General features: G+C 38.3%; 1 protein-coding gene across 1 annotated transcript in view; it reads right to left on the reverse strand.

Moving 5' to 3' along the window:
* Positions 1-14,171, reverse strand: part of Arhgef38 (Rho guanine nucleotide exchange factor 38) — a 176,670-nt gene that overhangs the window by 15,374 nt on the left and 147,125 nt on the right. Inside the window, exon 10 of the mRNA XM_008841273.3 lies at positions 13,158-13,469. Coding sequence (XP_008839495.1) covers positions 13,158-13,469 — 312 coding nt within the window. The remainder of the gene's footprint in view (positions 1-13,157; positions 13,470-14,171) is intronic.

Genomic DNA, 14,171 nt, shown 5'->3' on the forward strand with positions numbered 1-14,171 from the left:
ATTTAAAAATTCTATCTCACCTCAATCAGAATGACCATCATCAGGAATACAAATGGCATGAATGTTGGCCTGGGTGTGAGGAAAAGGGAACCCTTATACACTCATTGTAAATTAATTGGTAGTAGTGTAAAGTAATGCATCCACTCTGGAAATTTGTCTGTTTTCTCCAAAAATCTAGAAACAGATTATACCATATGATTCAGTCCCAGGGGATCTCACGTGATCTTCTGATTTCCTTGGGCATTGTATGACATGGGCGTGCTTGCACACATGCAGGCAATACACTCATACACATAAAATTTAAAAAAAAAAAAACTAAATGTTTTGTGAAAAAGAAAAATGAGATTCCACACATAAGAGAAGTTAAGAGGTTCTCCAGACTAAGGATAAATTGTCATCCCAGAATTGCAGTTATTTGTCAGATAAACAGGCCTGTGGCAGTGTTGCTCTAAAGACTAACTCCTGCACTTATTTAATCAAGAATGAATCTAATCTATTCTAAAGTATTCTGATTTCTCTCAGAACTGTTCATCCTTTGAACAAGGGATGTCCTATTTATTGAACAGTACATCAAGCATGAGATGGGAAAAGAATAAGGAACTTTGTCTTAAAGAACCTTTAACCAGAGCTTTACAAGGGAAGAAGTTGACTTTTCTGACCTCTATGACACTGAACAGCATATAAAACCACAAACAGATGTTATTGGCCTTTGTCCACATGTTGCTTGCAACATTTATTGTGGGTATTTCTTGCTTCCAGTGTTGCTACTTTCAACAATGATACTAGCACACATTCAACATATTATTCTGGGTCAGGGGTGAGGAAAGGTTGCCAGGGAGAAATAGGGAACACAGCTTAAGACTAAAGCTATGTGTTCAGCTTAGCTTGTAAAAGTTGATTACATAGTGAGTCCAAAGTCCTGTTAGACTGCTTACATTGTTTTCTTAAAGGCTAGTTAAATTTAACCAAACTGATTATACAGTAGGAAAACATATTGAATACATAATGTTAAATTATCTCAAAGCACATGATTAACTTGGTTACAAAGTTGAACAAAAGTTAGGCATTCCCAGGACAGTCATTCCTACAGTCAACAACTTCAGATTGGACCAAATAAAAAAATCTCTGGGAGAGATTTCTGGAGGAAGACACCTCTGAAATTGTGGCATGGTGGTGCTGATGGTGGCAGTGCTGGCGGTGTTAGTGGTGATGGTAGTGTGTGTGTATGTGTTCACATGAGTGCATGTATAAGTGTACATGGGGTGTGCACATGTGTGTGCCTGTGTGTGGGGGGTGGACATTTCAGGAGGCCAGAAGTCAATGGGTGTCTTCTTCAATTGTTCTCCATCTTACTTTGTGAGACTGCATCTTTCACTGAATCTAGAGCTCACCTTTTGGCTAGATTGGCTGGCTGGGCAAGTTTCTAGTATACTCCTGTCTCCACCTCCCAGAACCGCTCAAGCAAAGATTATGAAAAATTAAATAAAAAAACAATGGAATATGCAGGAAATGTGAAAAGACCAAATCTATGCATCATAGGCACAGAGGAAGGAGAAGAATTTCAGGTTAATGATATTGACCAGATCTTAAACAGGATTGTAGAAACAAATTTCCCAAAATTAAGGAAAGACATCCTCATACAAATACAAGAAGTATGTAGAATACCAAATAGAACCAGAAAAGAGAGTCCCCACAGCATATCATAGTAAAAACACTAAATGTACAGAACAAAGAGAGAATACTGAAAGCGGCAAAAAAGCAACTCACATATAAAGGAAAACCCATCAGAATTACAGCTGACTTATCAGTGCAAACTATGAACACCAGAAGAGCCTGGACCAAAGTATCCCCAGTTCTAAATGACCACAGATGCCAACCCATAATACTTTACCAAGAAAAAAAATGTGTATTATAGTTGAAGGGTGAAGAAAAATCTTCCATGACACAAATAGGCTGAAAGAATACATGTCTACAAAACCAGCCCTTCAGAGAATACTTGAAGCAAAACAAAGAATGGAGAAAGGAATAACTATACCCAAGGGACAACAGAAATAAACTAAATGAAGGTATAATTGTGGAAACACAAAGTTAGACCAAGAATGCAAACAAATCAAAATGACAGCAATCAATGCATATCTTTTAATAATAACTTAAAATATGAATAGACTGAATTTCTCGAGCAAAAGACACAGGCTAAGTGAATGGATTAAGAAACAAAATCCATCTTTTTGTTGTCTGCGCAAAACCTATCTCACATTCAAGGACAAGCACTACCTTTAAGTTGAATGGAAAAGAATATTCCAAGTCAATGGCACTAAGAAACAAGCAGGGGTTGCAATTCTAATATCGGACAAAATAAACTTCAAAGTAAAACTAATGAGAAGTTATAAAGAGTGTCACATCATTCTGAAAAAAGGAACAATTGACCAAGACGATATTATAGTCATGAACATATATGCACCAAACTCTGCTGCATTTCATAAAAACAGTACTATAGGACTTTAAGACACAGATGAACCCCAACTCAGTAATAGTAGGGAATTTCAATATCCCACTGTCTCCATTAGACAGGTCCACCAGAAAAAGAATAAATAAAGATCTGAATTAAATGATACCATACACCAAATAGGCCTAACATATCTACCAAATATTCCACCCAAGCACCAAAGAATACATTTTCTATTCAGCATCCCATGGAAATTTATCTAAAATTGATCACATACTGGAGCACAAACAAACCTCAACAAATAAAAAAAGAAAAAAATAATTCCATCCATTCTATAAGATTGCAATGCAGTGAATCTTAAAATCAACATTAAAAGAAGCCCTAGTAACTACATGAACTCATGGAGATTAAACAACACACTCCTGAAAGATGAATGGGTCAAAGAAGAAATTAAGAAAGAAATAAAAGTTTTCCTAGAATAAATACAAATGATAATACAACACACACACCAAAAAAAAAAAAAAAAAAAAAAAAAAAAACCCTCTGGGACACTTTAAAAGCAGTTCTAAGAGAGAAATTTATAGCTCTAAATGTGTGATGGTTTGAATGAGAATGTCTCCCATAGGCTCCAAGTATTTGGACATTTTATCCTCAAATGGTGGTGCTGTTTGGGGAGGTATTAGAAGGTGTGGCTGTGCTGGAGGAAGCACGTCACTGAGGGTGAGCTTAGAGGGTTCTTAAGCTTTGCTGGATCTCGAGTTGCTCATTTGCTTCCTGTGCCTGTTTAAAGATGTGATGCTTAGCTTCCACTCCTCCTCCAGCCACTTCTGCTGCCATGCCTCCCTGCCATGATGGAGTCTTGCCCCTTTGGAACCATAAGTTCAAATAAACTCTTCCTTCTATAAGTTGCTTTGGTCAGTGTTTCTATCACAGCACAAAAAAGTAACCAATATAAAGTGCTTACATTAAAAAATCAGAAAGAGCACAAATAAATGACCTAACATTGCAACTCAAGACTCTGGAAAGACAATAACAGATGAAACCCAAACCCAACAAAAGAGAAGAAATAACAAAAATCAGAGCAGAAATTAATGAAATAGAAACAAAACAGTAGAAAGAATCAATGAATCTAAGAGTTTCATTGAAAAGTGAAACAAGATAGAGCTCAGCCTAGTTAACCAAAAAAAGAAAGAACAAATCCAAATCAACAAAATCAGAGTTGAAAGGGGGAACATCACAACAAACACCAAAAAAGATCCAGAACATTATAAGGGAATACTTTAGAAACCTATACTCTATTAAATTTGAATACCTGTAAAAAATGGATGGATAGCTAAAATCATGGGAACCACCAAAGCTAAACCATGAAGAGATCAACAGTTAAAACAGACCCAAAACATATAAGGAAATTGAAACAGTAATACAAAATCTCCAACTAAAAAAAGCTCAGTCCCAGATGGATTTACAGCAGAATTCTACAAGACATTTAAAGATCTTCAACCAATACTACTTAAATTATTCAAAAAGATAGAGACAGTTGGAGAACTACCGAATTCCTTCTATACCAAAACTAAGGTAAAGACACAAATACCAAAACCAGGTAAAGACACAGCCAAAAAAGAAAACCATAGAGCATATCCTTAAGGAACATAGATGCAAAAATCCTTAACAAAATACTTGCAAACCACATACAGACACACATCAAAAGAATCTTCCACTATGATAAAGTTGGCTTTATTCCAGAGAAGCAGGGATAGTTCAATAAATGTAAGTCAATAAATGTCATAAATAGTATAAATGGTCTTGAAGATAAAAATCACATGGTCATCTCAATAGGTGCAGAAAGGGCCTTTCAGCATGTATACATGATAAAAGTCCTAGAGGGAATTGGACTAGAGGGAACATACCTCAACATAATTAAAGCCATATATAACAAACCCACAGCCAACATCATTCTACATGGAGAAAAACTGGAAGCATTCGCATTACAATCAGGAATTAGACAAGGCTGCTCACTATCTCCACTCCTTTTCAATATAGTGCTTGAAACTCTTGCTAGAGCAATAATACAAGAGAAGGAAATTAAAGGAGCATTAATTGGAAAAGAAGAGCTCAAATTATCCCTTTTGCAGATGATATGATACCATACCTAAGAGATCCCAAAAAATTCCACCAAAAAAAAAAAACCTCCTAGAACTGATTAACACTTTCAGTAAAGTGGAAAGTTGTAAAAATTAGTCTACAAAAAATCAGTAGCCTTTCTATATACCAATAATAAGCAAGCAGAGAAAGAGAACAGGAAAACCCTCCCATTCACAATCACCTCAAAAAAAAAAAATCTCAGGATAAACCAGGCCAAAGGCATCAAAGATTTCTACAATGAAAATCTTAAATCTTTAAAGAGATTGGGGAAGACACCAGAAGATGGAAGGACCTCCCGTGCACATGGATTGGAAGAATATTGTGAAAATGAACATCTTACTAAAAACAGTATATAGATTCAATGCAATCTCAATAATGATCCCCATGACAAACTTCACAGAATTAGAAAAAAAAATCCTAAAATTCATTCATATGGAAGTTCAAAAGACCCTGGATAGCCAAAGCAACCCTGAGCACAAAGAGCAACGCTTGGGGGATTACTATACCAGATTTCAAACTATCCTACAGTGTTATAGTCATAAAAACAGCATGGTACTGGCACAAAACTAGACACATAAATTAATGGAACATCATTGAAGACCCAAAGCTGAGTACATGCAATTTCAGCCACCTGATATTTGACAAAGGTGCCAAGAACACACAATGGAGAAAAGACAGCATCTTCAACAAATGGTGCTGATAAAACTGGATCTTCACCCGTAGAAGAATGAAACTTGACCCTTATCATTCATCTTGTACAAAAGTCAACTACAGATGGATCAAAGATCTCAATGTGAAACTCAAAACTCTGAAACTATTAGTAGAAAACATTGATAGCGACCTAAAAGAGGTGTAAGAAAGGACTTTCTAAATCAGACATCAGTTGCTTAGGGATTAAGGTAAAAAAAAATCAACAAATAGGACTTCATTAAACTAAAAAGTTTCTTTACAGCAAAAGAAACAGTCAAGAAAGTGAAAAGAAAACCCATAGAGTGTGAAAAAAAAATTTCACCAGCAACACATCTGAGAGGTTTAACATCCAGAGTATATAAAGAACTCAAAAATCAAAGAAGAAAACAAATGACCCAATTAAATGATGGGCTGAAGATCTAAACAGAGAGTTCTCAAAAGAAAAAAATACAAATGGCTAACACACATCTTAAACAGTGTTCAACATTGTTAGTAATCAGGAAAATGCAAATTAAAACCACTTTAAGATTTCATCTTACCCCATTCAGAATGGTTAAAATCAAGAGAATAAATGATACCAAATGACAGCATGGGTGTGGAGAAAGAGGAATGCTCATTCACTGCTGGTGGGATTGCAAACTTGTGCAACCCCTATGGAAAGCAGTGTGGAGAACTCTTAAAGAACTAAAACTGAGCCTACCGTATGACCTGGTTATACCACTCCTTAGCATATACCCAAAGGCCTCATCCTATTGTAGAAACACTTGTACAACCAGGTTTGTTGCTGCTCTTTTCACAATAGCTAAGAGATGGAAGCAAGCTAAGTGTCCCTCAACTGATGAGTGGTTAATGAAAATGTGGTACATTTACACAATGGAGTCCTACACAATGGTAAAAACAGATGAAATAATGAAAATTTCAGGTAAATGGATGGAACTGGAAACTGTTATACTAAGTGAAGTAACACAGACTCAGAAAAACAAATGATATATTTTCTCCCTCATTTGTGGATCCTGGCACCAAAGCCTTATATGTGAGTACCTATCCTGATGTAACCACAGGAACCAGGAACATGGAAGAGAAGTAGGGAGGTAAAAGGAAAGAAGGAACCCGAGAGAGAAGAATAGTAGAAGACAGGCTTACTAAGGGAGAAACATGTAAAAGGGGGGGGGGTTAAGTGGGAGGGGGAGAAGGAGGGCTATACAAAGAACTATGGGAATAAAGAGGAAGAAGGCACTCAGAGGTGGGACCATCATAGCACACAGGAATTATCAAGGGTGAAATGAGGAAAATGGGGACTCTTTAATTGGGGAAGGTGGGGAGGGAGGGTTAGACAGGGAGAGAGAGAGGTGAGATAATGCATAGCTAGTGTAAAAAACCATAGGGAACCATTTTTAATCCCCAAACCTAAGGAAACATTATACATACAATATTTCTACATGAGTCCATATGCATAGCTGAAGGCTACATAACAAGAAACAGTGCCAGACAGGAGAAACCTTCCTCTGAGTTGTTGGCCAGAGTAGTCCAAGAGACTCCCCAAATTACACAGGCACAGGATTTGGAACAATGGAGTTGGAAATGACCTGGAAGCTAACTCCCCTGAAGGCTAGCTCTCAGCTTTGGAGAGCACTATGAAAACTGCCAAGGGAGAACATCAATAGATGGCTCAACTCTAGCTTCAAGGCCATAAAATCACATCAATGACCAACACAGAAAATGACATTGGTGCAGTAGTGGCACTTTTATCTTGGGGGTAATCAACAGCTACATAATTGAACTTAAAGCTAACTCAATTGGAGGAAACTCAGGTGTGGTACTGTAAACCTAGCTAAATACACATAGCTGGAGAAGTTATGGATCTTAGAGAAAACCCCCAGGCTGTCACATCCCTAGACAAATGTAATTTCTTACTAAATGCAAAATATGAAGCCTTGAATTTATAGGGTGCGGATCCTTGGACAGGTCTCCTATATTAAAATCCAGCCACCCAGGGCTCAGGGATCATTGCAGAAGAGGGGGCAGAAAAACTGTAATAGCCAAGGAGGAGGCATGAACATCCAGAAATAGAGTACTACAGGCTCCCGGGACCCTTCTCATACAAATCTACAGCAATGATGTCAGCATACACAAGACCCATGCAAACTCAAGCAGACAAAAACCCAGCACAGAGCTGTAGAAATGGGCAGTAGGCCCCAATCTTAATTGAAGAATTGTTGGCAGCTGATTACTGCTAGGTGAAAAGAGCTGATTTTCTTAAGGGGAAAGACTTTTGATAGGCTGACTAGAACCCAGTGGATGAACTTGCCCTGAGAGACATCTAGGGACACTAACTTGACATGATAAGCCTTAACACGATGAACAAAGAGACTGTATGAATTCCACTGGGGGGGGCAGTATGGGAGGGGGTTGATGGGGAAGGCCATATAAAGATGATTAAGACGTTCTCTATGAAATACATAAAAATCCAATAAAAAAATATTTTTCAAAAAAGATTCCATCTTACCCTGGTCAAACTGGATCTTGACAAAGATCAAGAGAAAAACAAAACAAAAGAATAAAATAAAATAAAAACACCAAATGCTGGTGAGGATGTGGAGAAAGAGAAACGTTCATTCACTGCTAGAGGAAATGCAAACTGATGCAACCTCTATGGAAAACTGTGGAGATCTCTCAAAAAACTAAAAATAAATCTACCATATGATCTGCTTATACCACTCCTTGGCATATACCCAGAGGACTCCATCCTACTATAGAGATACCTGTACATCCATGTTTGTTGCTGCTCTCCTCACAATAGCTAAGAAGTGGAAACAATCTAAATGTCCCTCAACTGATGAATGAATAATGAAAATTTGGTATATTTACACAGTGGAGTTCTATTCAGCAGTAAGAAAAAATGAAATTATGAAATTTTCAGGTAAATGGATGGACCTAGAGACTGCTATACTAGGCGAAGTATCACAAATGCAGAAAAGCAAGCAACATATGTTCTCCCTCATTTGCAGATCATAGTACCAATCCCTTATATGTGAGTATATATCCTGGTGTTACACCATGAGCCAGGAAAATGGAAAGGAAACACAGAGGTAAAGGAAAAGAACCTGAAAGAGGAGGATAGTAGGGAACAGATGTCGCGGGGTGGGTGTAGTATTTGACTGGGAGGGGCATGCAGGGGGCCACCGTGGAGGAGAAGGGAACTCAGGAGAGGGGTGATGGTGGGACGTGGTGTTGTTGGGGAGAGGGTGGGGATAATGGGGACTTTGACTGGGGAGGGGGAGGGAGGTCAGATGGGGGTGAGAGAGAGAGAGAGTAGAGATGAATGGCTTTTGAGGGTCTAGGGAAGCCAGAGGGAAATGTGTTGCCTCAAAACCCCTGAGAAATGCACGTACAGTATCTGAATGTGCATATGTATATCTGGGGGCTGTATGGCAAGGAGCACAGTGCCAGACAGGAGAGACTTCTCTTTAGTGGTTGGTCAGAGTAGTCCAAGAGACTCCCCAAGTAACACGGGCTATTGTCAGAGCTCTTGGTTGTCTTCCAGAACTGGAAGATAAACCCTACTGCTGAAGACAAGATATACTTCAAACACATGACTTGGAGCAATGGAACAGGAACTAACCTGAAAGCCCTCTACCTTAAGTTTGCCTCTCATAGTTCTAGAGGATACTGTGCAAGCTGCTAAGGGAGAAAATCAATCAATGGTCCAATGCAGCCCTAAAGCCTAATAACCATAAGGATTGACACAGCAAATTACCTCTTTCGGTGCAGTAGGGGCACTGTTATCTAGGGAGTAATCAATAGCTATCTAATTGGATTTAAAGCCCTCTCAATGGGAGTGAGGTCATGGGTAGCACTGTGAACACAGCCAAATACACATGGCTGGAGAGGTCATAGATCCTTAAGAACACCTTATCTCTGTCATATCTCTAAACAAATGAAATTTCTTACCACATGCTAAATATGAATCTTTATATTTTCAGACAAGCATACCATATACTACTTATCAAAGAAGCTTCCTTTTGCATCACATGGAGGCTACTGAAGAATCCCACAGCTGGTCACACAAAGAACATATATCTGAGAGATGCCCAGTCCTAGGTGACATATCTACAGTTGAACCTCTACACCTAAGGCTCATGGAACAAAGCAGAACGGGGGTAAAGAGAAAATTAGTGCATCCCTGAACTCTGACCGGTAGACCTTCCATATGACAGAATGCAATACACACAGAAGGCCACAACAGACCAAGTTTTAAAAAAATAAGACTGCAGAGTGTGTGTCCCTGGATAGGACTTGTATAGTAAATCTTACCCACCCACCACCCAGGGACCATTATGGAAGAGGGTATGGAAAGATTGTAAGAGCCAGGGCTAGTTCATGAACATAGGGAAGCAGAGGCTTCCAGGCCACTGGAAGCTTGCACACATGAATTTTTGGCAGTGATGGCATCGAGCACTGGACCCATGCCAACTCAATCAGACAAAGGTCCAGAGCAGAGTGAAGAAAATGGATAGCAGGCCAGCCCTCGCCTAGGAATATTGGAGATTGATTACTACTGGGCAAGGGAGAGTAGGCCTTACCTAGGATCTCTAGATAGGTTGACTAGACTCCAGTGAATGAATTTGCACCAAATGATATCTGGGTACGAATGCTTGAGTGGGTAGGACCTACCATGTGGTGGAATATATAAGGTCTGGTGGGGGGCTGGAGGGGCATGGTTGTGGAATGGGATCTAAATTTGATTAAGAACTGTTGTATGAAATGTAGAAAAGCTCAATAGTTTTTTTTTAAAAAGATGGTAAACAAAGTATGTTCTACATATACAATGGAATATTGGAATACTATTCACACTTAAAGGAAAATCTTGTCATATGCTACAGGGGTGAAACTTTAAAAATATTTTATTTATTATTTTTATTTTATGTGTATGTGTACATTGCCTGCATATAGGTAAATGAACCTGTGTCATGCAATGCCCACAGAAGACAGAAGAGGCCGTCGGATGCCCTGGAACTGGAGCTATGGACAGTTGTTAGCTGCCATGTGGGTGCTGGGATTTGAACCCAGGTCTTCTGCTTAATGGTATAATGCTAAGCAAAATATGTCAGTCACAATGAAAAACACTATGACTTCACTTATATGAAGTATTTAGGGTAGTTAAATTCAGAGAAATAGAAATAGAGGTGTGGTTGAAGGCGCTGGGGGAAAGAGCAATAGGACACTTGTTTAATGGGCATAGTTTCAGTTTTGCAAGAGAACAGAGTTCTGGCAATGTGTTGTACAATATATGAACACTTAAGGCTACTGAAATGTGCACTTAAAGTGATTTAAGGGGTAAACTGTTATTCTTTTACTGCAAAAGATATACTGTTCTCATTTTATTCTTATGAGAAAGTGGAGACAGACAAGGATAAATCAACTTGCCCAAAGTAATATGGTAATGAGCAGGTGTCAGAAAAAGTCTTCTAGAGTCAGAATCTATTCTATAATCTACAGTATATCATTCTATGAATATATTCATACATATAATTGAATATATTAATAATTGAATGAATATAGTCATTCCATTCTACCTTTCAGAAACTCATAATTATGCAAGGTCTCATGGAAAGCTGTATGAAAGTTACACAGTATCTCTATATGCCTTCTTACATTACTGCATGTGACTATAGTTATGTCAAGCAGAGAGGTGCAAATATACAGAACCATGAACTGCAGATTTTATGGAAGATAACTTTCTCCAGACTGCTTTTCACTTCGCTATTTTAGTAGTTTCTCAAAAAGACTCTCTTTGCCCTTGTTCTACTGTGAACTGCCCAGCGAAGCATTTTCAAATGTTTTAAAACAGGAAATGCACCTTTAAATTGTGTGATTCTTACTAGTCATAATCTGTTGCACTTGGATCCTTGGCACCTATGCATGTCTATAAAGTCATTGGGTAGATTTCAATGGTAACATTTATCACCTCTACTACTTAACATGATATAAATTTCCATGCTTTCTCCTCAAATATAATACATTTTTAAAAATTTGTTGATCTTTTTTTTGTGTGTGTATCACACAGAACATCCCAAACCATCTCATTCAACTATACACCCACTTCCCAGATGGCACCCTCCCATAGCCTCCCTCCCCCACTAGAGCCCTTATACTCTGATATCCCTGCTACTGTCTGCTGTGTTGTCGGCACCACAGCCATTCCCCACTACTTGTCCATCTGGTGAATCTAGTCAGCCTATCTAGAGGTCTTTCTTTTAGGAAGCTCAGCTGTTCCTCATGTAGCAGAAATAAGTTGTCAATATTCCTTTAGATAATATTGGGGTCTGCTGTTCATTTTCCCAGTTCTATGATGGATTATTGTCTGCCTGAGTTTGAATGGGACTTGTGTATGCTGACACCATTGCCATAAAATCATATGAGCAGGTTCCCAGGAGCTTGCAGGACTCTGTTTCCATTTTGTCAATTATATTGGCCCCTTTAATCTTTGGTTATACTTTCATTTTGGGTGTTTAAGGCCATACACTTGGCCCAGGTAAACCAATTTATTTTTACTCTTAAGGTCGTTTGAGGATCTGTTCCTCAGGGGTCACATGGGCTTGGGAAGAGCCAACCAGATACATACAGATTAGAGATCCATGTGCCAACATCTCAGTGTTAGTTGCAAAAACAATGAGTCTTTCTGCAAGGAACAATATATTCTAAAATGAAATGGAGATCTTTTTTAAAGTTTAAAACCTCATTTAATTTTATGTCTTATAGGGTTTATACTGAGTTCAATGTTGTATGACTGTATTAATTCAACTATGAACCTAGAAACTTACAGCCACTTGTGAAAGAGATGTACTCTTGCTCTGGAGTGTGTTACTGAATATATTAAAGCTGTAATGAAATGCTTCTAATCATGTAGTTATTAAAATTTTTTTAAAAATTTTACTTCACGTTAAATATTAGAGGTGATAAACATTACCAGTGAAATTTACCTGATGACTTTATATCCATACTCAGGTACTAAGGATCTGAGTGTAACTGACTGTGACCAGCAATTTGGGTAACGCCTTCAGAGGATGGTACATGTGCAAACATGTAAGTGTGAGTAGCATTAAAAATGTAGGAAATAGCATATCTTAAAATGAAATGGAGATCCTCTTTAAAGGGTAAAAATTCATTCAATTTTATGTCTTACAGAGTTTATACTGAGTTCAATATTGAACGGCTGTATTAATTCAACTGTGAACCTAAAAGTTTACAACCACCTTTGAAAGAAATGTATCCTTGCTCTGGAATGTGTTACTGAATATGTTAAAGCTGTAATGAAATGCTTCTTCTAATCATGTGGTTATTAAATTTAAAAAAGTTTAAAAACTTAATTTAAAAAAAACTTTAATTAAAAAATAGGCAAAAAATACCCACAAAACATTGGTTCTACTAAGAACTTTAAATTTCCATATGAATTAAAAAAATTCTGCTCCAGTTTGATTGGGATTGTATTGAATATTGCTACTGAAACCTGTTGGCTGTAGTGTGATGCTGGTATACTTCATTATATTGGGGAAGTCTTCCCCTAATTTGTTAGAAGTTTTATTTAATGTGTGTTAATTTTGTCAAATTCTTTGCCTGAATTTATTGAAATGATCCAGTGTTTTGCCTTTATTCTGAGTCATGTTAACTGATTTTCATTTATAAATGCAGCATTATATTCCCAGAATAAACCTTATTATTTATGGTGAAAAAATGGTGTGATTCAAATTTGGGATCAAAATGCAGAAGAACATATGATTAGCTTTATACTTAAGTGAAAACATAGACAAGGGCCACATACATGCACACAAATACAGAGCTTGAGGCTGAGGTGGCCAAGGACTGATATTGTGCTCACCGGCTTGACTGTGGAATAAGTCTGCTGTGCCACCAGCATCAGGTCCCGGAGGAGGGTAATGAAACTGCACAGACAGTTCAACAGGATCTTCCGGGCAGCCTGGTTGAAAGCCTGGAGCTCTTCCACAAGCTGGGCATTGAGGGCCTCATACTCCCTTTTGGCCAAGTCTGACTCATCTGCTGCTGACCGCTGTAGATAGCTGTTATAGTCCAGCAGTTTGTCATAGCGTTTCTGAATGAGCTTCTGAGGTCCTGGGAATAAGGACAGCAAGGCTGACAGAGGAGTCAGAACGAGTTTCTGCAAGTGAGCTACCTGCAAAGGAACATATATTCCCATTACCAAGAGAAGGATGGCCCATGCCATGACCAGCACTGCACTTCTAGCCTGCCTCATCTCTTCAGGAGCTCAACAGGAACAGGACTGTGTCCAGCCATGTGAGGAGAAGATCTCTTGTTTGGGAAGTCCAGTATAACCTGTTTGTTCAAAGAATAATTGAACCTTAAAAGTGAGCAAGAAGAGCAATACAAAAGGGAAAGCCTGCTCACCCACCTTGTCACCTCTCTTTTCTTCCTACAGCCATGGAGTCTATCCTTTGGATTGTTTCTTCCAGTACTTTCCATTTTGCCTCCCTGTGACCCCAGAGCCAAGCTGAACTATCACACCATGTGGAGGTGGAGGGACACATCAGTCTGTGACCACCAAGACTAAACAGTTGATCCCATTTCCACTTCCACAGCTTGCTCACAGCAAAACAGAAGCAGGTGGTCTTTGGAGAGACAGTAGTCCACATCGGTTCCAAAATTATGACTACTCTCTGGGGTTATTTTGACTGGACTTGTATTTCCCATGCAAACAGTTATTCCTTAATAGAGATATTTTTTTTTCTTATTTGATTATTTATTTTTTCAAATATGTCTTTTTTTAAAAATTATTTAATAACCACATGATTAGAAGCATTTCATTACAGCATTAACATATTCAATAACAATTTCCAGAGCAAAGATGCTTCTTTTT

The sequence above is a fragment of the Nannospalax galili genome, unplaced genomic scaffold (genome assembly GCF_000622305.1).
Source record: "Nannospalax galili isolate Female #2095 unplaced genomic scaffold, S.galili_v1.0 scaffold41, whole genome shotgun sequence".
NCBI classification, from domain to species: Eukaryota; Metazoa; Chordata; class Mammalia; order Rodentia; family Spalacidae; genus Nannospalax; species Nannospalax galili.